The sequence below is a fragment of the Rhineura floridana genome, chromosome 3, assembly GCF_030035675.1.
Source record: "Rhineura floridana isolate rRhiFlo1 chromosome 3, rRhiFlo1.hap2, whole genome shotgun sequence".
Lineage (NCBI taxonomy): Eukaryota > Metazoa > Chordata > Lepidosauria > Squamata > Rhineuridae > Rhineura > Rhineura floridana.
The window spans coordinates 93,816,729-93,840,084 of record NC_084482.1 but is presented as its reverse complement, the minus strand read 5'-3'; the positions used below and the strand labels follow the sequence as shown (position 1 = coordinate 93,840,084).

General features: G+C 39.0%; 1 protein-coding gene across 3 annotated transcripts in view; it reads right to left on the bottom strand.

The window, feature by feature from the left end:
• Positions 1–23,356, bottom strand: part of DPYSL3 (dihydropyrimidinase like 3) — a 122,175-nt gene that overhangs the window by 4,005 nt on the left and 94,814 nt on the right. For all 3 annotated transcript variants that reach the window (XM_061616932.1, XM_061616934.1, XM_061616933.1), the window contains exons 6-10: positions 19,828–19,908; positions 18,175–18,243; positions 10,306–10,426; positions 2,740–2,896; positions 994–1,135 (exon numbers count right to left, since the gene is read on the bottom strand). In XM_061616932.1, coding sequence (XP_061472916.1) covers positions 994–1,135; positions 2,740–2,896; positions 10,306–10,426; positions 18,175–18,243; positions 19,828–19,908 — 570 coding nt within the window. The remainder of the gene's footprint in view (positions 1–993; positions 1,136–2,739; positions 2,897–10,305; positions 10,427–18,174; positions 18,244–19,827; positions 19,909–23,356) is intronic.

Genomic DNA, 23,356 nt, shown 5'->3' with positions numbered 1-23,356 from the left:
AAAAAAAAGAAGTAAAAAAACCACACAAATTAACATTTTCACCTAGAAACAAACTTAGGCCACATCTTTTTGTAATATTGATGTGCTTAAATAGTTGTTACCTGGCAACATATTACACCTCTAGATACTATGTAAAATTTCATTCAGAGTCCAGACCAGCCTTCTTCAATCTTGCATTCCCAAATTTTGTTGGACTACAACCTCCATCTTCCTCAGTAAGCATGGCCAATGGACAGGAATGATGGGGGCTGTAGTCCAACATAATCTGCACACCCAGAAAGACACTGATTGCAGTAATTATCTAAAGCAATCCTAAGGCAGGAACAGTCAGATATTTCAATTCAGCAGGATGTCACAGGGAGGAGGAGGAGGAATGTGGAATGGAAAAAATGCAGGCATTTATTGGCCTGCTACACCTCCAGAGTATGCTTTGTTCTCATCCCCAATAGCAAAATAACTCACTTTCCTTTATTCTGAACAAACCCAGTATTATTAAAAGAGCAGGCCACCTAGTAACGTTACCGTAAGGTCAAATATAAGCCCCAAATCTTTCAGAGTGCTTCTCCTGACATGAACCTAACACACATTCACCCAGACCCTTCATCTTCATCTGGATGCTTCCTCTGAAGGAGGTTTGGAGGGTGGCAACAAGGGAGAGGAGGCCTTTTAAGTTGCAGCTAAACATTGTGAATTGCATTCCCAATGAGTTCCACCTGTGCTAGTTTAACAAATTCCCAGTGCCAGGGAAAAATTTTCTCCCAAGCACTGAATACGATGAATCTGCTTTCTATTTATGGTATATTTTTGTTGCTGAAGTTTAGGCTTCTGTGTTTTTAGTTATTGTATGACTTTCATTGTAATGTTTTGTTCTTTTTTTCCTGTATGTTCTTTTGTATGTTCTTTTTTGTAAGTAGCTTGGAGACGTCTGTGGGACAAGTGACTAATAAACTGAATAAAAAAAATCTATCTCCCTTCCCCATCATCCTTTCTTACCACTGCTTTGTCCCAGATAACAGACATCCGTTCCTCAATACCATTCGTCCCCTCTGGGATTGCTGTGAAGTTGTCTTTTCCAATTGCCTTCTGCGCTGTACTGAATGTACAGTGTGCACTTCCCGAGACTTGGAGGTCACCACTAGCGCAGAGAAAAACAAAAAGTATTTGTGAGCCCAACCTTTGGTCCACTTACACAAGAATGCTTTTATCTATAACTTGCTCGTTAAGAGTTTCCATTATCTGTAGCAACAGCAATAACAGAAACAAAGGAGTAGAATTGTAGCTAGAAAAAACACATATGAAAGAACTTTGCAAGTAAGTAGTAGTGCCCAAGATTGCTTTTTCCCTCCTCCTGTAACACAGTATGTCAAAAACATTAAGGGGCAAGGGAGAAACCAAACTGGTTGGCTACCTAAAAACAAGCAGCTTCTTGTTTTATCTTCTTCTTGGAAAAGACCAACACCATGAAGGGTTTATTATTCCTGACTTCAGCCACACCTAGAATCTTTTTTTGGAAAGGCATCCAGATTTCAGAACATATTGTGAAACACACACTGAAATGTTGTGTATGTTGGAATTGCTACACTGTAGGGAAGGGCAGCAAAGAAACAATGTTTTAACCATTGCACTGTTGTGACTCTAGAGGGCAGCAACAAACAATGATCATGGCCTAACAATCATACCAGAGACTGTGCAAAGAATTCCATGGAAGCTTCCTGCTCCCTGACGTCTGCTAGCTGCCAGCGACTCAGTTGAAAGGATGCACGGTAATTAAGAAAGAAAAGGGGGAGGGACCTTAAAGCCTTTTCTAAACACTAAGAAGGAAACTAGAGAGATTGTTTGGCTTCCAGATGGACCCTCTGTCTGATTTTCTGGTTCAAAGAGACTCTGAGCCTCGTGGCCTCAGTGTGGGCCTCTGAACCAAAGTCCTAATCCAATGATAATCTCCATCTCCTCTTAATAATTTGGTGCCATATGTCTGCTTTACTGCACCAAGAGATTTTTGTCAGTCAAATTTGTTCTACTGAAAACAGACAGAAGCAGACTCTCATCATGCAATCTTCCTGAGGACTGTACCCAAAATAGTATTGAGCATGGAGTTTAACAGAAACAGGCCTGGTTCCTTTTCTCTAGGACTGGGCCACTTCATGTGTATTATGAAAGTATTTTTCCAGGCTGGTCAGTTCTAATCCAACTCACACCTAGCTATTCAATCTTCAAGTCACGCACCAACACATATATTCTGAAAGTTCAGCTGTTTCCAGACATAAAACCACATTTCTAGCTGATGAATGCTCACTAGTACAACATGGAGTTCAGCTAAATATCCCCCAGTACTAAATGCCCCATTCCTTTTGTGTTTTTCCATACATCTAATTTTTTGAGTAAAGATTCCTTCTTTTTCAGCACCATCATCCTAATTTGGAAGCCGTTTTATGCAACCATTCCAGATGCAAATGGGTAGTTGCTATGGCAACTCCCCAGCATCCTCCAGCAAATAAAACAATGTACACAGTATTTGGGTACTAGGGAGCAGCAGTGGACTACACCACACAACTGGGAACTTTCCTACTCCTTCTGGGAGGAAGGGCAGGATATAAATTTAATAAAGAAAGTAATAATATACATATGCATACATACATATATGGTTGGCTATTGCCTGGCTCAAAGCAACAACACCTTATTCAATTTCTCTAAGTATGGTCGCAAGAGGGAGTTTCTCCCTTTCTTGCTAATACCAACCTGGCCAGTAAGGAGTTGATATAATCAGGGGTTGTTTGATCTGGACTCAGAGGAGGGGAGGTCACAAATGCAGCAGCCTTTGCCCAGTTCTTGCTCCAATAGTGTGTTCCATCTGTTCCAAGACTGGCTGCAATTGGTTCGCCAAACACTACATTACCTGGTGGTGAAAACAACAACAAAAGTTAAGGACAAGGATCATACATATCAGGGGCAGGGGAAGCAGGGAACTAGACATAAAGCTGCTTTTGTTGGTAGCACCTACTCCGCATTTATCACCTCTGCTTAAAGAACCACACTGGCTTTTAGTCTGTTTACAGACACAAATCAGATTACCTTTAAAGTGCTATACCCAGGGTACCATAAAAGGAATGTCTCTCAGTGTGATATAACGATCAGAATGTCAGACTAGGACTCAGGAAATCAAAGTTCAAATCTCCTATAAATGACTAGCCCAAAGGTGATATCATCAACAGAGATAGCAGGCTAAGAGGAACTCTCCTCCTCACCCAGATAAAATGCACCCCAAATCCCAAAATTGGTCAGATTTAACAGCGACCCTGACACAGATATGTCACAAGGAATCCACAGAGTGAAAAGTTTCCAAATCGCGTGAAGTACTAGTTCCCCTCTATTCAGCACTGGTCTGGCCTCATCTTGAATACTGCTTCCAGTTCTGGTCTCCGCACTTCAAGAAGGATACAGACAAACTGGAATAGGTTCAGAGGAGGGCAACAAGGATGATCAGGGGACTGGAAACAAAGCCCTATGAGGAGAGACTGAAAGAACTGGGCATGTTCAGCCTGGAGAAGACTGAGGGGAGATATGATAGCACTCTTCAAGTACATGAAAAGTCTTCACATAGACGAGGGCCGGGATCTCTTCTCGATCGTCCCAGAGTGCAGGACATGGAATAATGGGCTCAAGTTGCAGGGAGCCAGATTTCGACTGGACATCAGGAAAAACTCCCTAACTCTTAGCGCCATACAACAATGGAACCAGTTACCTAGAGAGGTAGTGGGCTCTCCGACCATGGAGGCATTCAAGAGGCAGCTGGACAGCAATCTGTTGGGAATGCTTTGATTTGGATTCCTGCATTGAGCAGGGGGTTGAACTTGATGACCTTATAGGCTCCTTCCAAATCTACTATTCTATGAAGATTTGTCTCTGAGAACTTATTTTGATGTTTGCGAGCTGACTCAATCCATGGGTCCAGATGATAGTGAAGACAAACCCAACAGCACTCAAAATGCAAAGACTATGTAAGGAAGACATTTTGGATAAATTTCAGAAGTAATTTTCTAAGGAATGGAACAAAGCACTGAGACCTTTGAAGGATAATGTAAAAAGTATAGCTCAGTAGTTCCCAAACACTTCTCCCCACAGACACTTGAAAATTGTTCATGGCCTTGGTGGACCATTTAATTATTTTTCTTCATGTTATAGCAATTGTAATGCACTCTGACAGATGCTATATGATTTTGAATTATATTTTCATTACTTCTTTTATTGTATTTTATTGTACAATAATGTGCATTACACAGAATTCAAACTGTAATACAATACAAGAAACAAAAGAAGCAATAAAATGCAATTAAAAATCAGTATGAATATTTGATGCAGACATGCCACAGACCACCTGAATGAAGCTCACGAACCACTGCTGGCCTACTGACCACAGTTTTGGAACCACTACTAGAGCTGATAAAGTGAAGGCAATTTCTTCAACAGGTAACAAAGCAATGGAAATGAGTTTGAAAAATTCTTCCATCATAGATTCCCTGTCTTTAGCACAGTGGAGAATATGGCTTAGGCTAGCAGATCAGAAGGATCTCAGCTGTAGACAGAACATTCATGTGAAAGGTTTTGCTGAAATATCACACCAACAAAATGTCAGATTGCTTTGTGACTTGGATAAACCAGAAGTTCCCTCATCTAAATATTATAGCATGGGATATTGACAGGATACACAGAGCCCCTTACTCAAAGCCTAGACTGGGGACAGAGGAATAATTGTCAAATTTACTTACTCATGTAGAAGGCAAGGGAGAAAGGAGACACTATTGTGGTGTGGGAAAGAACTCATTTTCTCTGACTTAATTGCATGCACCCTCAACTGTCACAGAAACTTTAAAATTTACACCTCTTTCTTGCAAAAATAGGCATTAAATATTGATAGAACCACCCTTTTAAAATAACTGTAACATATAAGGGGACCACACACCTTGCTTCTATTCATGAAGAGGCGAGATCTCTACTGAACGCCCTGGGATTTGACATGGAGGACAAACCTGTCAGACGAAAGTGAAACTGACCAGAATCTGGGAGTTTGGCAACAAGGGCAATGTGAAATGAAGATGACCCAGACCAAGCTCAGCAGATAAAGATACAGGAGCTGGCTGAATCCATACTTATTGAATACATAACTTCAGCAAGGCAAAATTCATACAGATCATGGTTTGCAACAGCTCATAAAGCTGGAGGATTTTTGTCTGGGAATGAAAGGGAATTATATAAGGAATCAGGAACCCTTCTGTTGCCTTTTTAGTTAGAATGTTTAACGGAATTAAGTCTGGGGAGCTGATACCATACATAGAAGGAAAGCAGAACTATTGTACTTCCAAAACCTAATGATGTGGAGGCTATGGAATCTTATCAAAAAATTTCACTGATTAATGTTAATTCTAAATAGTTCACATTTATTCTAATTGAATGTCTTGCAACTACTGCCCCAAAATATATTCACTCTGATCAGGGGGGCTTTATTTCTGACCCTAAGCATAGTCTGCTGAATGCAATATATACCAAGGCATTTGACAAACTCAAATGGAAATTTTTATTCAAAGTTTTAGAAATAATGAATATTGGAAATGATTTTATTGACTTTCATGTGAGGTTGAATTAGGATAGTAAGGTGTGGATTCATATTAATGGATAAGATGCTACAGATTTTAAATTACAAAGGGAACCACCCTACTCTTTGCATTTCCAATGGAACCATTAGCAAAGGCCCTACAGGCACACAGGGTGTTATATGGTCTTAATAACGGCCAATGGCATTTAACAAATCTTTATTTATTTATTTACTTTATTTATTTATTTATTACATTTATATACCGCCCCATAGCCAAAGCTCTCTGGGCAGTTTACAGGAATTAAAAACAAATATACAAATTTTAAAACACAAAAAACAATTGAAAAACACAATTGAAAAACAATTTAAAAACACATGCAGGCGACATTGCATTTATGCTTCCAAACCCTTTGCTGACGATTCCAGTCATAATGCAGATGATAACAGAGTACGACCTAGTGGCAGGGCTACAGATAAATGTTCCAAAATCCAAAATATTAAATACGTCTTCCTTATCCAGAAATTAGCAGGTCTGAAGATACACCACAACTCATATACTTACCTGGGGGTTGAGATTCCTGAAGTATTAAGCCAATTAGAAAAAATAAACTACAGGCCATAAATTAAGGAAATTAGAAATAAATTCCTGGAATGGAAAAAAAAACTTTCCTTAGCATGGCTTGGCAGAATAGTCACTGTCAAAATGTTTATACTCCCGGGACTTCCGGGAAGGGTGACTTAGCCTGTGCCTGCTTTTGAGACGGGCTCCTGCCTCAAAAGAAGCTTATTCAGATATATCAGTCAGTTTTTTCTTTTTTTTTTGACTGATTAAACTTCTCCCGGGTAGGGAGAAACGAAGAGATTAACCTCAAAGCCTATTTTTGTTGGGACGACCAGATCTCATTAATTTATGGGACGAGGTCCAGCCGACGAAGGTGGGACGGATTTTTAACAGCAAGCTCTATCTGATAAAGCGAACGTTCACCTTATCTTCTAAGAGAGAACGCACTAACAGGCAAGCACCCTTCTTTCTATATTTTTCTTTTACTTGACTTAAATTGTTGCTGTTTAAAAGAGATTTGCCAGATTGATCAGTTTTTGACATCTCACTGGGGAGCCATAACTTCTCTCTGCTACGCACTAATTAATAGCTTATCTCTGTTTTTGTTGCAAAAAGCTGTCCTGGATTTGCATTCTAAAGATATACACAGAAGAGGGATTTCTATTCCAGATTTTTATTTTGAAAAATATTATACTGTTTTGAGACTACTCTCTTTTTGGTCTATTTTATTTTGACGAATCTGTTTCTTGACGATTGCCATTAATTGTTTCGATCCTGGGAACTGCATTTTGTTTACTTAACTATTGGAGAGATAAGGCTGTCTGCTCTGTTTATACTGTGATGTCACCAAGTTTGGAGTATTAACCCAATTGTTGCTGAAATAAGAAGTGGTTTTCCTATATTTTTCTTTTAAAATGGCAATTAAGAAAGTGGCTGAAAATCTGGAAATAACTATGTTTCAGAAAATAATGGATGAGATTGAGATAATGAAAATTGAATTGAGTAAAATGAAGCAGGAGATTAAAGATATAAGGGTCCCTGTGAGAGAGGTGACCCTGGAAGGGGTCCCTGTGAGAGAGGAGACCCCGGAGATTGGAACAGGGGTCCCTGTGAGAGAGGTGACCCTGGAGACTGGAATAGGGGTCCCTGTGAGAGAGGAGATCCCGGAGATTGGAACCAACGTGGAACAGGAACAAGATTTGGAGTCTATGGACTTTAGAAATAAAATCTATTGTTTGGAACTCAATGTTATCTCTGAAGAAATGAATGAAGATTCTAGAGATAAAGTTATCAATGGCATGGATAATCTTCTGGACTGGAATGATGTGATGGAGCCCAATATAGAGAAAATCTATGGAATTAACTGCAGCCATGTGACAATGGAAAAACTTTTAAGAGATGACCCAGTGTATTTTGAAAAAAAGAACAGAGATATGATTTTACAGCAGTATTTCAGCAACCTATTCAGAATGGATGGCAAGAAAATATTTGGGATAGAGGTAATCCCCATCAGACTCTTACTATATGACTATGGCTTTGACAGCAAGATTATTATGGAATACTGATAATGGAAGATTGGATATTGAAATTACTGGACTTAACAAGACTACTGAAGATGGAAGATGGAAAATGGAACTAATAGAGATAATAGAACAATGGCTACTGAAATTATTGAACCTAACAGATTCTGATGTGATGGATTAATTGAAATGTTTATTTTGACTATGGTTATGACAATAAGATTATCATAATTAGTAATGAGATGGATTAATCGATATGCTTATCTGGAAAAAAAATTGATAGATATATTTCTTAAAGAATTGAAACCTCTCTTTGACTTTTTGTGGAAAGAATAAAATAATGTTTATGAGATTTGATGATTAAGTAAGATAACTACTGGAGGAAAGTGATTTTATAATATGACTTAAGAGACAGGATTGTTATATATTATAGACTTATAACTGATTTGATCTTTGACAAATGGGAAGTCAATATTTTACTCTTTATTTTTATTTTTGTTTTTTTTTTTTCTTTCTTTTTTTCTTTTTGTTTAACTATTTTTGATTTTGTTTTTTGTCTTTGAATGTTTTATGATTTTGTCTTGTATGTTTTATGAAAATCTGAATAAAAATTATTGAAAAAAAAAAAAATGTTTATACTCCCCAAATTACTGTTCTTTTTTCAAGTTATTCCAGTAAAGCTTGAGGTGGACACCCTAGGCAGATGGCAAAAGATGTTGAATACATTTATTCACTCTGGGGAAAAGCCCAGGCTTCGACATATGGTTCTTTATAAGGAAACTGTGCAGGCAGGACTGGGGATTCTGAATTTGCCATTTTATCATGATGCTGCCCACTTGAGGGCTCTACTGGCATTGGTTCAGGAAGACCTGGATTGGCCATGGGTCCAGATGGAATGGCCGACCTGACTGAAGGACCATTTATCAGGAATTCCATTCATGATTTATAAATTGAAAGCAGTTGAGGAAACTTGATAATCCTTTTCTTAAAGATGTGGACAAGACGTGTGGAATAGGGCAAGAAAATTGGCCCCTTCAATTTCCGCACTCACACCTTTTTTACCACACGTGTTATTTTTTTCACAGCAGAAATTCCCTCAAGGCAGGGAAGGGAAAGAGGATTTTTCTGCTATTTGGGACTTTCACAAAGGGGAGACTCCATTATCTGTCCCCACAAATTGGGGGGAAAATGGGAGATTTGAGATAAAGTTGGCTGTAGGTCCAGCAGTTTCTCTTTTATCAAAACTTCATGAGTACAACAAACATATTTGAATCCATGCTCTTACACAGACAAACATGTAAGTTGCCTCTCAGGAACCCAACAGCTGATTTGGACTCCATAAAGCATATTTGAGAGAACAACAGGTGTAGAGATAAATTAAGCAAAGTGGTCAATAATGTGGACTTCAACCCCTTTCTGGTACATCTCAGCTAGGGTAACAGAGCAGTCATTGAAGATTGTTCACCAATGGTACCCAACCCCACTCACCCTGACTTGGGTACCTTTTTCAGCTCCAAGAAAATGCTGGAGGGGATGTGGAGAGTCAGGGACCTAGTTTCACATGTAGTGCTCATGCTCATTCATATATAGATTTAAAAGGCTAGTTTAATAACAACCCAGACAAATGTATCAGACCCAAATGTGGGGTTGTTATCACTGTAAGATGGGGAAAATGTGCACTGAAACTTGAGGAACTATTTACAGAAGCACAACTAGTTATAGCCAAGTTCTGGAAAATATGAACTCTGAATATGTTTAAAAACTGGTTCCAACAACTCTGGTTCTTGGCAATAATGGGAAAACTGACCAGCCCAAGACATGCTAGAAACAATAATGGATATGATGAAAAGTTCCATACAGTTTGGTACAGCTTTATTATTTATGCTGCAAAACAACAACAACATAATTATCAACTACCTTCTTTTCATGGAAGTTTATGGAGGATGTGCTAGAATGATGAACTATCTCAATCTTTACAAATTGAGGACTTTTGAGCACTGGACTATCTTCTTATTGTTGAGATTATTGGGATGATGTTGTTATAAATATAGTTTTAAAAAATACCACTCCTAGGTCACCCAGTAAGTTTCATGGCAATATCTTACAGGATTGTTGTAAGGGTAAACTTGGTAGGGGAAAAGAAGGACCACGTGTGCTACCCTGAGCTCCATGGTAAACGGGTGCAATATAAATGTGATAAATAAATAACCTCACATCTTTGAAGATAGTCAAAGGAGGTCTGCTCCAACAGTCTCATCTTCTGAGATAAGCAGGTGACTGATAGTAACACCCACTCTGTGGAATTCACTTCCCGCCAGGCTCAATCCTTCGCAGTTTTCAGGAGGATCAGGGAAAGTTTTAATGTTTTTGTTTTACTTTAATTAGCTGCTTCTTTGCTGTTGGTTTTTGTTCTTCTAGTTTAAGAGTGCTTGATTTATGGCCCTCCTATGCTGGCTGGGGCTAACAGGAGTGGTAGTCCACAACATCTGGAGAGGGCCATGATAGCCACCCCTATTCTCGTTGTTTTTAGACTTTTTGTTTATAAAGCCATTGTGAAGCTACAGGCATTTTGGCAAACCTTTTGAGTGAGGTAACACAGGTAGACCTGACAATACGAGGATGCAGCTGCTCACCTTTTTTTCTGGCTTGTGAAATTAGGTCAGCAGCACTCTTGCTCATCACTTTGGTCACATACAAGGGGCAGTTGGTCTGGCTGGCAATGGTGATAGCACGGAAGACAGCTTCAGCCTCCAGCTGAAACAGAAGAGAATCTGTGAGCTCACAAAACATTGAAAGGGTTCAATAACCTCACATGACATAATACATTGCACTTCAATGTATGACCTTTCAATTTCCCTGAGAGTTTGAAACAGCAAGAAAAGAAAGATCACCAAACCCTGCACATGGAAGCATTAAAATGTAAAATTTACCTGGCTAATATGTCCAAACTACATAACACAGCATCAGCTTTCCATCTTATTTGTGTTAGGTGTTTCTTGCACAGCTGCCCCACTCTCTCCTTAGACTGCTGCATGCCTTATGTTCACAGAAGTTCATGCATTTTGCATCAGAAATACAGCAGCAGCTTTTTGGCTTTAAAAATGAAAGCTAACACCTTCTATGGGACACCATTATGTCTGACCTAAGCTGGTGTATTAACCCTGTATGTGCTAGAGAACCCATTTAGCAAATTAAAGCTGTTTGCTAGATAGCGAGATATGTTTCCTTCAGCAACCAGCTTAACTGGAGGAGGGTGAAGAATTTAAGGAGAGGAAAAGTCAAGACAGTGGTTTAAAACCATGAAGTAAAAGGTCAGCTGGAATGTATACTGCAGATCAGGAAAGGCATCACCAGGGCCAAGAGGATGCCAGCGTGGTTAACTAGCAGAGTAAAAAAAACTATTAGGCAAGAAGGCTTCCTTAGAAAATAGAAATCTTTTCCAAATAGGGATAACAAAAACAGACACAAGGTTTGGCAAAAGAAAGGCAAGCCGACAATAAGGGATTGCTAAAAAAGAATTTGAGGAGCATGTTGCTAAAAACATAAAGACCAACAACAAAAATTCTTTATATTAACAGCAGAAGACCAGCTAGAGAGGCTGTTGGACTCTTGGATGACAAGGAATGGAAACATGGATTAAAAGAAGATAAGGAGATTGAAGAGAAGCTGAATGCATTCTTTACATGTGTCTTCACAGAATAAAACAAAGGGCAGATCTCTGTGCCTGAACTAACTATTGCAGGAAGGGAATCTGCAGAACTAAAGCAAACAGTGGTGACATGAGATGAAGTTCTAGGTCTTTTTTTTTTTAATTAATTTTTATTCAAAGTTTCAAAGAACAAAACAAAGGGAAAACAAATTAATAACTAATATAATAAAAAATATTGACTTCCGATTTGTCGCAGATCAGCTATAAGTATATAGTATATAACAGACCTGTCCCTTAATATATTACAAAATCACTTTCCTCCAGTAGTTATCTTAATTAATCATCAAATCTCATTAATATCATATCAATTTGTTCTATCCGCAAAAAGTCAGAGAGGTTCCGCTCCTTGAGAAATATATCCATCAGTTTTTCTCCAGATATACATGTCAATTGATCCATCCCTATCAAGTCAGCTAAGTCCAGTAATTTTAATAGCCATTCTTCTATTATCAGTATTAATTCCATCATCCATCTGCCATCCTTGCACACATGTTAATCTTGCTGTCATAATCATATAGTAAGAGTCTGATGGGAATTTCCTTCATCACAAATATTTCCTTGCAATCAATTCTGAATGTATTACTGAAATGTTGTTGTAAGGTCATGTCTTTGTTCCTCTTCTTTACGAAATGCACCAGCATATCTCTTGAAAATTTTTCCATTGTCACATATCTAAAATTAATTCTGTAAATGTTCTCTATTTCAAGTTCCATCAAATTGTTCCAGTCCAGAAATTTTATCAAGACAGTAATAACTTTATCTCTGATATCTTCACCAGTTTCTTCAGGAACAGCATTAAATTCCAAACAGTAATCTTTGTCTCTAATATCGATCACGGCCATAAAGTCCAAATCTTTTTCCAATTCCACATTTGATATATCTGTTCCAATCTCCAGAATTTGCTCCTTCCCTTTAATTTCTTTTTCATCTTCTATTGCTTGTCCAATTATATCTTGGGTCCCATCTGCTTCTTTTCTCATATAATCCTTTATTTCTTTCAGCTCCTGTTTCACTTTGCCAAACTCAATTGCCACCTCTTGTCTTCCCTGTCTCAGTTCTTGTTTAGTTGTCTTAATCTCATCCATTATCTTCTGAAACATATCCAGAGGTGCATCCAGGGTCTCTGCCACTTCTCTGATTGTCATTCTTAAAGCCAAAGAAAAAACCCTTCAAATTTCCAATATAGCCACAATTCCCAAGCAAAGAATAATTTGCTTCTTTTCCCAGCAATAAGGAAGTTAATATTCCGAACCTGTTGAGATCATCATCTTAGACAGCACAAACTGCCTTATCTCTTATGTGTCCAAGAATGTAAAACAAATTTAGTTCACAGCATCAAAATAATTAGTGGCATAGAGAACAAGCAGATTCGTCACAAAAAAAAGTAGACCGGACAAAATAGTCCCAGACATATAATTCTCAAATATTCATATAAATCAAATTTTTCTCTTCAGATTAGATATCCCTCATCCGTTTGTATCTTTATAATGCTCAATTCCAGGTCAGCTTTTTGCTATAAAGCCAAAGATAGGCTGTTTCGATTTTCTTCCTCCTTAATTCCACATATAAAAGAGAAAAGTATGACTCACCCAGGGATTCTTTATTGCTGATTCTTTAACAGATCTCTTTTGCTGTAACAACTTAGTCCAATTGATAAAAATAGACAGAAGGATGCTTGCCTGCTAAAACCCGTTTTTCTTTGAAGAAAAAAAAAGTCTCGCTTAGTCAGTTTGAGCTTGCTTGAATTCCTTGGCTCCATCTGGCGTTGCTGGCTGCACCTTCGTTCATAGGGGATCCTAATGAATTCCAGTCCCCAACAATCACAACGAAGCTTTTGTGGATGATCTCTTCGTTTCTCCCTTACCTGGGAGAAAGTTTTTACCAGTCAAAAAACTCTTCTGACTGGTTTTAAAACTGAAAAAGCTTCCTCTGAGACGAGAGCTCGTCTCAAAGGCAGTCACAGGCGGAGCGATCCTTCCGGGAAGTCCATGAAGTTCTAGGTCTTATTGACAAAATAAAAACGGATAAATTGCAAGGTCTGGATAGCAGCTACCTGACAGTTCTCAAAGAACTCAATTTTAAAATTGCTAACCTTCTAACAAAAATATGTAATTTGTCCTTAAGAGCAGCCTCCATAATTGAGGACTGGAAAGTGGCCAAAGTAACCCACATTTTTTAAAAAGGGATCTAGTGGGGATCTTGGAAATTTTAGTCTGGTTATCTTAATGTCTGTTCCGGGAAAACTGGTGGAAAGCATTGCTGAAAATAAAATAACCAATTATATAGAATAACCAGCCTTGCTGGTTTCTGCAAGGCTAAGTCCTGTTTCACTAATCTGTTAGAGTTCTTTGAGAGTGTCAACAAGCATATACATACAGGTGATCCAGTTGACAATGTATACGTGGACTTTCAAAAAGCTTTTAACAAAGTACCTCACCAAAATCTCCTGAATACGCTTAGCAGTCATGGGATAAGAGGAGAAGTCTTCTTGTGGATAAGGAACTGGTTAAGAAACAGGAAGCAAAGAGCAGGAATAAATGGCCAGTTCTCCCAATGGAGGGATATAGAAAGTGGAGTGCCCCAAGAACTGGTATTGGGACCTGTGCTTTTAAAATTGTTCATCAACAGCCTAGAGTTAGGGGTGAGCAGTGAGGTATACAAGCTTGGTGATGATACTGTATTATTCAGGGTGATTAAACCAAACAGGGATTGCAAAGAGCTCTAAAAAGACCTCTCCAAACAGAGTGAATGGGCAGGAAAATGGCAAATGCAATTCAATGTAAACAAATGTAAAGCTGATACTTGTTGGGTCAAAAAAATTCACATATGCACACATTGGTTCTGAACTGGCAGTGACTGACCAGAAATAAGACCTTGGGGATGTAGTGGACAGCTCGATGAAGAAGTGGGCCCAATGTGTGGCAGCTGTGAAAAAGGCAGATTCTACTATAGGGATCATGCTAGAAAGGAACTGAAAATAAAACTTCTCATATCATAATGCCATTATACAAATCTATGGTGCATTTGCACTTGGGAATACCGTGTCCTATTCTAGTCGCCTCACCTCAGAAAGGATACTGTAGAGCTGGAAAAGTTTCAGAAAAGGGCAACCAAAACAATCAACTTCCCTATGAGGAAAGGTTACAGCATTTGGGGCTTTTTAGTTTAGAGAAAAAGCTAGTAAGAGAATGCATGATAAAATTATGTATAGTGTAGAGAAAGTGGATAGAGTAAAGTTTTTCTCCCTCTCCCATAACGCCAGAACTCAGGAACATTCAGTGAAACTGATTGTTGGAAGATTCAGGACAGACAAAAGGAAGTACTTCTTCACACAGTGCATCATTAAACTATGGAATCCACTCCCACAAGAGGCAGTCATGGCTACTGACATGCATGGCTTTAAAAGAGACTTAGACAAATTCATGGAGGATAAGGCTACTACCCATGATGGTTATGTTCTACCTCTACTGTCGGGAGGCAGTGAGCATCTGAATACCAGTTTCTGGAAATCAAAGGAGGGGACTCAGGCCCCGATTGCGAGCTTCCCACAGGGATCTAGTTGGGCAATGTGAGAACAGGATGGTGGACTGGATGGACCACTGGCCTGATCCAGCAGGCTCTTCTTATGGTTCTTAGAATGTTTAGGCTACAAATGGTCATGGAGATGCAGCAGACAGGAAAATGTGAGTTCACTTACTTGCTAGTGGTGATAAATTATATAAATCGTATATACTATACAACCATATAGTATATGTTTTATTAACAGTTCACAACGAGAGCTGTCTTAACAGCTCTTCTAACAGCAAGTGTACATATCCCTTGCAGAACCAGTCAAGCTAACTAAGCCATAGTGTACTGGAAGCCACCCATCATATTTTTATATATACAGGTCTCATCTACCAAACATAGCATTATAAGAGTTAATGCTATTTTTAAGAATCCAAAGCCACGAACCCAAAAGATTTGCCAATTTCAGTCATTATTTACCAACACACCCAAACTATAGCATTTTCTCTCCCCCCCTCCCACAACTTTAATCAGCTCCACTGATTAAAATTGATTCTGAGCTAAAGTTTTAGTTGAATTACTGATTAAGGCATACACCTATTTCATAATTTAACTGTGTTTGTACTGGAGTAGAGGGTGATTTTCAGCTGGTTATTTGTTTAGGATGCAATTCTGACCTAATTATGAGGACTGTTTCCCCTGCCTATTATCCTATTGGCCACTTCTGCCTCCCATGACATCAGAAGCCTGTAATTTTCTTATCTTGCTTGTTGTTTAAAACTTTCAACACTTCATCAAGTGAGATATCTTTGGGGCATTACATCATCCACTATTCAGCCTGACATCATCCTAAAATACCTTCTGACTGCCCAAGTGTTTAGAACAGCTTGAATACTGGTATTTAAAAAAAAAGGGGGGGGAGAAGAGTGTCCTTAAAAGACACTATCTGAAATAAACCATGCAAGCAAGCTACTAAATGATCCAGAGAAACAAAGTTTGAAAAATTTCTTACTCAAACATCTGCATATGCTGAACACAATTTCTTCTCTAAAACAATGTAAAGAATATGTGACTAAAATCCTTAGGGCTGTCTTACATACTGCCTATTTGCCAAGGAAATTTTTTAAATTCAATCTGCCATGGTTATAAAAGGATTTGCCAAGAGTAATATATTTGAATCAGAATATTAAATGTTATTTGAGACCACCAGTTACACTCATATTCAGACACTGTGATATGAAGCTAGGATGCTGCAAATTCAGTACATTTTTAGAAGCATCAAAAAATGAAAAATATAAATAACCTCCAAGATGAGTGAAATATTCCCAAACCGCTCTTTCCTATTCCCCAGATGAAGGCAGCATGAGCAACCCTCCAAGAGCACTTGCTGCCCACAGGGACAAAAATGCATCTGCCCACAAAACAGCTGTTGTGCTATATATTCTTACTGTATTATATAATTGTCATGAGCCACCCTGAGAATTTCTTTTAAATTTAAAATCAATTAAATTTAAAATCAAATGAAATGAACAGCAACCTAAGTATTTTGTCATATAGGTGCTGATTCTTTAATGAACAAATTTTGTTGAAAATGAAGGAAATGGTGTAGCCAGCAATTCCAGACATGCATTTTAATACACATATTAGCCAGCTGGAGTAATACAGTGGAGTGCTGCGTATGTGTACTCTTGTTTTACTGGGGAGTGAGGACAAAACAAAAGTAGGAGACTAGTGTTGTGTTCACCAAGATACTTGCTTACAAATTTGAAAGCCATTTTAAAATCAAACAATAAGATATAAAAACACTAAAAGTCCTGCAAGCCAACAATGTACAACTTGTGCAGTAGTATGTTGCAGTGTAGATAGGTCTTATATCCTTAAAAAAAGAGGGAGTTTTAGATGTGCATCATCTCGGCTTTCAATCTTGAGGAAATATGCAATTAAGATGTACACCAAGGCTGACGGGAGTTAGAGCCCTAGATTTGAAGGGCCACAGATTGCACCCCTCTGGTCTACACTACAGAGAGTCTCCCATACTACTTTTCAATTACACACTAGAAAGACTTCCCTCGATTATAGAGCAGCTTTTTCCTGGAATTTGAAAGCTATCTCAAATAATATATTCTTGAATATTTATGGCTATTTTGTGCAGCATTCCGGATAACCAAAGTGGTGTGTTTTCCACATGGCTGCAAATATTTGGTAATGACTGAGACTTGCAGCCCAAAACCCATACCACATGTGCCATTAGGATGTGCATTAAGGAAATCATGTGTGTGGTTAACACATAATTCTCCCCACAGATAGGTCTGAGCCAGGAGTAATGAAGTTGTCCACAAAGTCCAGCAACCCTAGAACAGCAACAGCACTATACAGACGTGGGACAGCTGCCTGGGCAAACAACTTATATAAGTTTCAGAATTCCTGTCCTTTCTCTCCAAAATCCTCAAAACCAACTATAAAAATATAATAAGCAAAGAAAATGTGTAACACCCTACCAAGATGATTGAAAGGTAACTTCTTCCAAAACCAGCTGTAGAAGCATGTTAGTATATAAGACACACTGACCTTCCTATTTAAAGACAATTATAGTAATGGAAGTATTATGTGGAAATGTAATTCTCCTACCATTCCAGCTCCTTTCCGGTATAAAGTTATATCTGCTATTTATACAATGTAATTTCCTTTCCATGTAGTGCTGCAGAACCATCATGGCCAGCCCTGACGGGAGAGCTAAGAGTTTGTGAACGGTGTTGAAAAACAACTTGTTACTGCAAAATGATAGTTTAAAAATCAGCCTTAAAGTGAAAAGTATGTGGTAAATAGGCCAAATAATAGAAAGCCCAGATGCTAATATTAGCTGCAATCCAATTAGCATCTTGACATCAGTTCAACAATAGGAAATCCTCTACTCCAACTTGTAACTGCTGAACACGTCTTGACTTTAACAAATCATAGTCCTTAAGCAGAAATGAGAAACTGGCAAATTTCTTTACAACAGAGATGCATCATTAGTGAATGCTTTTAATTACCCTAATTTTCACTGCCATGTTTCTCAGGACTACAATTCTTATAGCTCAGAACCATCTGTCAAAAATGAATGCTTTAGGAATATGATATAGAATGCACAGTTTACCCAGGACCTGTGGATTTCTTTTGGAATTGCACTGCTTTGTGTTGGCACTGGGAACTTGCACCATCTACTACAGAGTGTGGGTTTTCTATTTGTGTTGAAAAATCTAGTGTGCAACTGAAACGAACTGTCCAAACATCAATCATATCTTACCTCTTCTGGCCTACTAAGCACATGGCCCTCTGGGCCAGTTATTCCCATCTCCAGCATTCTAGCTTGCTCCTAAAGAATATAAGCACAATGCAGTTAAGAAACTGATCGAATTCAAGAATGTTTATTAATAAGCAAATCTGAACCTGCTTCATTCCCCATCTGCTTCTCCTACTCTTACTTTCTTCTATTTTAAACAGAACAAACATGTAATTGAAATTTAGTGGGTAGGTTACACTGAAAATAAAATAAATATACAAGATGAAGATGGGATCGCAGTTATAATACTTGCCAGATTTTATTTATTTAGTCAGTTTTAAAAATGTTCTTCATCAACAGGGTCCAGGGTGGTTTACAAAATACAATAAAAATGGAATAAAAGATTAAAATATAAAGCCATAACATTTAAAAGGAAATTGTATTGATCCATCAATAGAGTAGAGCAGCAGAAAGCTTACCCTAAAGCCCTCAATTGGTCTCAAAGATCTGGGTGAACAAATGCATTTTCGATTGATGGCAAAAACTCACTACTGAGGATGACAACTGCACCTCCGAGGGAGGAACTCCACAGAGAGGGTGCCATGACCAGTAAGACCCTATCCCATGTGTGTGCACAATGGGATGGGCCGACTTGCAGGACCATGAGAAGGTCCTCCCCAGCAGATCTTACAGCTCGGGCCAGCAGATACTGAGAGATGTACTCCTTCAAGTATTTGGGACCCAGGTCATTCAGGGCTTTATATGTCAACATCAAAACTTTGAATATGGTCTGAAAGCATATGGGTAGCCAGTGAGGTTTACACAGGACTGGTGTTGTATGATTTCAATTAAATACACCACTCACCAGGCTGGTGGCCCTATGCTGCACTAGCTGCAGCTTTCAGACTGTCTTCAAAGGTAGCAGTCTCAGTGGAGTATATTACAGTATTCTAAATGCCTTATGTAGAGTGAATTGAAATGGAAATGGACTGCCTTCAAATCAATTCCGAATATGAATAGGGTTTTCATGGTAAGTGGTATTCAGAGGTGGTTTTACCATTGCCTTCCTCTGAGGCTGAGAGGCAGTGACTGGCCCAAGGTCACCCAGGGAGCTTCATCGTCTAAATGCAAGGTTACCAGAGCATGGCTATCTCAATCCAGGAATGGCTGTGGCTGTATTTTCTATAGCTAGGGTTGTCAACTGATTAAAAGCTTTTTTTAATTGATTACGCTTTTACATAAGTTATCATTAATAAAACCAATTGTGGGACAAAACAACAGTACTAAAATTGTAGTGCTGCAACCAAGATTTCAAGTAGTTGATTCATATCTGCAGAACCCAGGAAGGATCAAACTGGTCATCTGGGTAGCATATGTGCTTACAACTAAGTCCCAAAGTTTTGTTTGTTGTCAGCTCTGCTGATTAATTAGAAGACATAAGCCGGTCGATGTTCAGACTGCATAGTTCTACTTAACTAGGTAGAACTTCCAACTAAGGTATCAAAACTTAATTCAAGCATTTATGATCTCTACCTCACTGGGCTCTGAGGACCCACCTGACCAATACTCTCCGAATATACCTGTATAATGTGCCGTATGGCACTCTTCCACCGGGACATTGTCTTACATTATTTTTGGTTACAACATGTGTTTTGGTCACAGAGAAGACAACATCACCTGTGCAATGATATCTCCATTTTCAGCATGAACTTGAGCTACAGCGCCAAGATCTCCCAAGAAACTCAGTATCTCATATAGCTGAAAAAGAGAAATTAACAAGAAGTCAGCCTAACCAGGCAGTTATTTTTTATTTGTCCGTTTCTGACAAGAACAGTTTTCTTTATTTTATTGTTTAGCACAGGACTTTGAAAGGGCTGACAGTTCAAAGCCAATTGTTAGCTAAGTTTATCAAAGGGGAAAAGAACTGGGTGTCCATGTCAAAGGACTACTGGTTGAAGCCTATGATCCTGACACTTACATGTAGTGTTGTCTCATAATCAGACATTGTGCCACCCTCTTGGCAGTGGTGCTGCTGCTGCTCATAGGGACCAGATGGGGAACAGGCAGGAGAAGCACAGGGTTCCCCACCCTCACCCTCACCCTGCCCCATCCAAGTCCCAGTGAATGGAAACACAGCTGGGAGGGTAGCACAGTAGCAGCAGCCCACCGCAAATGCCAGAACTGTGCTACTGTGATCATGAATGTCATTTTTGAGAATTCATGTTATTTCCTTACTATATTTATCAGGTACCCTTCCTGGTTTAAAGCAACTTGCAAAATATTTAAACAGCAAAACAATATTACCAAAAAGAATTGCAAAGTTCATCTTCTGAGGGTAAGTGAATTGTTTCCCACCAAGGGCAGGAATACTTGCCATCATATTTTAAAGCTTATCTCTGAAATAATTATTATTTGTTAGATTTCTTACCCACCCTTCATCATAAGGTCATAGGGCAAGTTACAACAACACAACACATTTTAACACAAAATAAAACCAACTAACAATCATCAAGTCAATTTATAGTTTTCAGGTAGGTTGCAAATACTTTTCAATTGTCAAAGGCCAAGGTAAAGAGGAGAGTCTTCAGCATACGACAAAAGCTGAATGATCATGATAACGATGGATGCAATTCTGTAGGGAGATGCTTCCACAATTTTGGGGCTACTATAGGGCACATCCTCTCCTAGGTCACAACTCTTTGAACTGTCAATGGTGGTGGAACTTCAAAAAGGCCTCCTCTACTGATCCTAACACCTGAGATGGTCTGTAGGGAAGGAGATGATCTTTGAGATATTTGAAGCCCAAGTTATTTAGTGTTTTAAACACAAATAACCAGAAGAACCAGAAATTTTAGAATGTGAGGTAAAAGCTGCTCTTAAAATACTTGGACGAAACAAACCACCAGAAACGGATGGCATACCAATAGAGTTGCTACAAGCTACTGAGACTGAATCTGTCCAAATTTTGACAAAAATCTGTCAAGAAATATGGAAAACTAAACAATGGCCCACAGACTGGAAGCGTTCTATATATATCCCAAATCCAAAGAAAGGGGATCCCAGGGAATGCAGTAATTACTGAACTATTGCCTTAAAATCCCATGCAAGTAAAGTAATGCTCAAGATTCTACAACAAAGGCTCTTATCATACATGGAGTGAGAAATGCCAGATGTCCAAGCTGGATTTAGAAAAGGAAGAGGCACCAGAGATCATATCGCAAACATACGTTGGATAATGGAACGGACCAAGGAATTTCAGAAGAAAATCACCCTGTGCTTTATAGACTACAGCAAAGCCTTTGACTGTGTAGATCATGAAAAACTATGGAATGCATTAAAAGAAATGGGGGTGCCAGAGCATCTGATTGTCCTGATGCGCAACCTATACTCTGGACAAGAGGCTACTGTAAGGCCAGAATATGGAGAAACCGATTGGTTCCCCATTGGAAAGGGTGTGAGACAGGGGTATATTTTATCATCCTATTTGTTTAATCTATACGCAGAACATATCATACGGAAAGTGGGTTGGACCAAGATGAAGGAAGTGTGAACATTGGAAGGAGAAATATCAATAATTTAAGATATGCAGACAGTACCATACTACTAGCAGAAACCAGTAATGATTTGAAACGAATACTGATGAAAGTTAAAGAGGAAAGCACAAAAGCCGGACTACAACTGAATGTTAAGACAACTAAAGTAATGACAAGAGAAGATTGATGTAACTTTAAAGTTGACAACGAGGACATTGAACTTGTCATGGATTTTCAATACCTTGGCACAGACCTTAACCAGAATGGAGAGAATAGTCAAGAAATCAGAAGGCTAGGACTGGGGAGGGCAGCTATGAGAGAACTAGAAAAGGTCCTCCTATGCAAAGATATATCACTGAACACTAAAGTCAGGATCATACAGACCATGGTATTCCTGATCTCTATTTATGAATGTGAAAGATGGACAGTAAAAAAGTGGATAAGTGAAAACCAACTCATTTGAAATGTGGTGTTGGAGGAGAGCTTTGTGGATAACATGGACTGCGAAAAAGACTATTAACTGGGTGTTAAAACAAAATAAACCGGTACTATCATTAGAAGCTGAAATGATGAAGCTGAGGTTATCATACTTTGGACACATCATGAGAAGACATGATTCACTAGGAAAGACAATAATGCTGGGAAAAACAGAAGGGAGTCAAAAAAGAGGAAGACCAACAAGAGATGGCTTGATTCCATAAAGGAAGCCACAGACCTGAACTTACAAGATCTGAGCAGGGTGGTTCATGACAGATGCTCTTGGTGGTTGTGATGTTCCTATATGTGAATGTAATGTATATATGGTAAGTGCAGGTTTATTATAGGAAATATGGTAAGTGGAGTGAGTGAGAAGGGGGAGTACATGGGCTGTAGAATGCTGGATGATGATTGGCTGTGTGTTTGAATGGCTGAAGGTATAAATGAGAGGATGACAGTTGAGTGGGGGTGAGTGTTGGACGGTGGGGGTTGGACAGGGTGGTTGTGGACAGGGAGGTTGATGTGGAGAGTAAGAGGTGGCTGTTGAGATATTGGATTGAGAGTTCTGATGCAAATAGTAGGAATCAGGAACATAAGAGAAACATATATGAAACCATATGCTTGTCAATGAAATCTATAAGTAATCTTGTTATTCTTAGTGTTATCAATAAATATTTGCTTGGTTTACTTAAAGCCTGACTCCTCAGCTGGAGTGCACAGACCAGGGGGGAGGCAGAGTAACCAAGACTGAAGAAGAAATAGTATCGAATGGTGGCAGCGGTGAAGGAAGAGACATTGTATCAACATCCAATACGACAGAGCAACCCAGAGCTGTGAGCTTCATAGGCAAGAGGCTTCAGGGGAGTTGGGAATTACCTATACACACAGACACAAGGTATCAAAATAACTAGGAAGAGACTAAGGCACAGTCTAGAGAAGTGGTTCCCAACCTGGGGGCCGGAACCCCCAGGGGGGCGGCAAAGTAATCCAGAGGGGGCCGTGAACAGTAAAGAAATGAATTATTTATTAATTTTTTTAAAAAAAGTCTTCACTCCCTCTACACTGTCTGCTTTCCACTGCTACTGCAGATGACACCTCCCCCTTGCTCCAAACAAGAGGGGAGGCCTTTTCTGAAGCTCCAGAGCGTCTTTCAGGTGCACTAAGGGCAGGCATCTGCCTATAAAATACATGGCAGA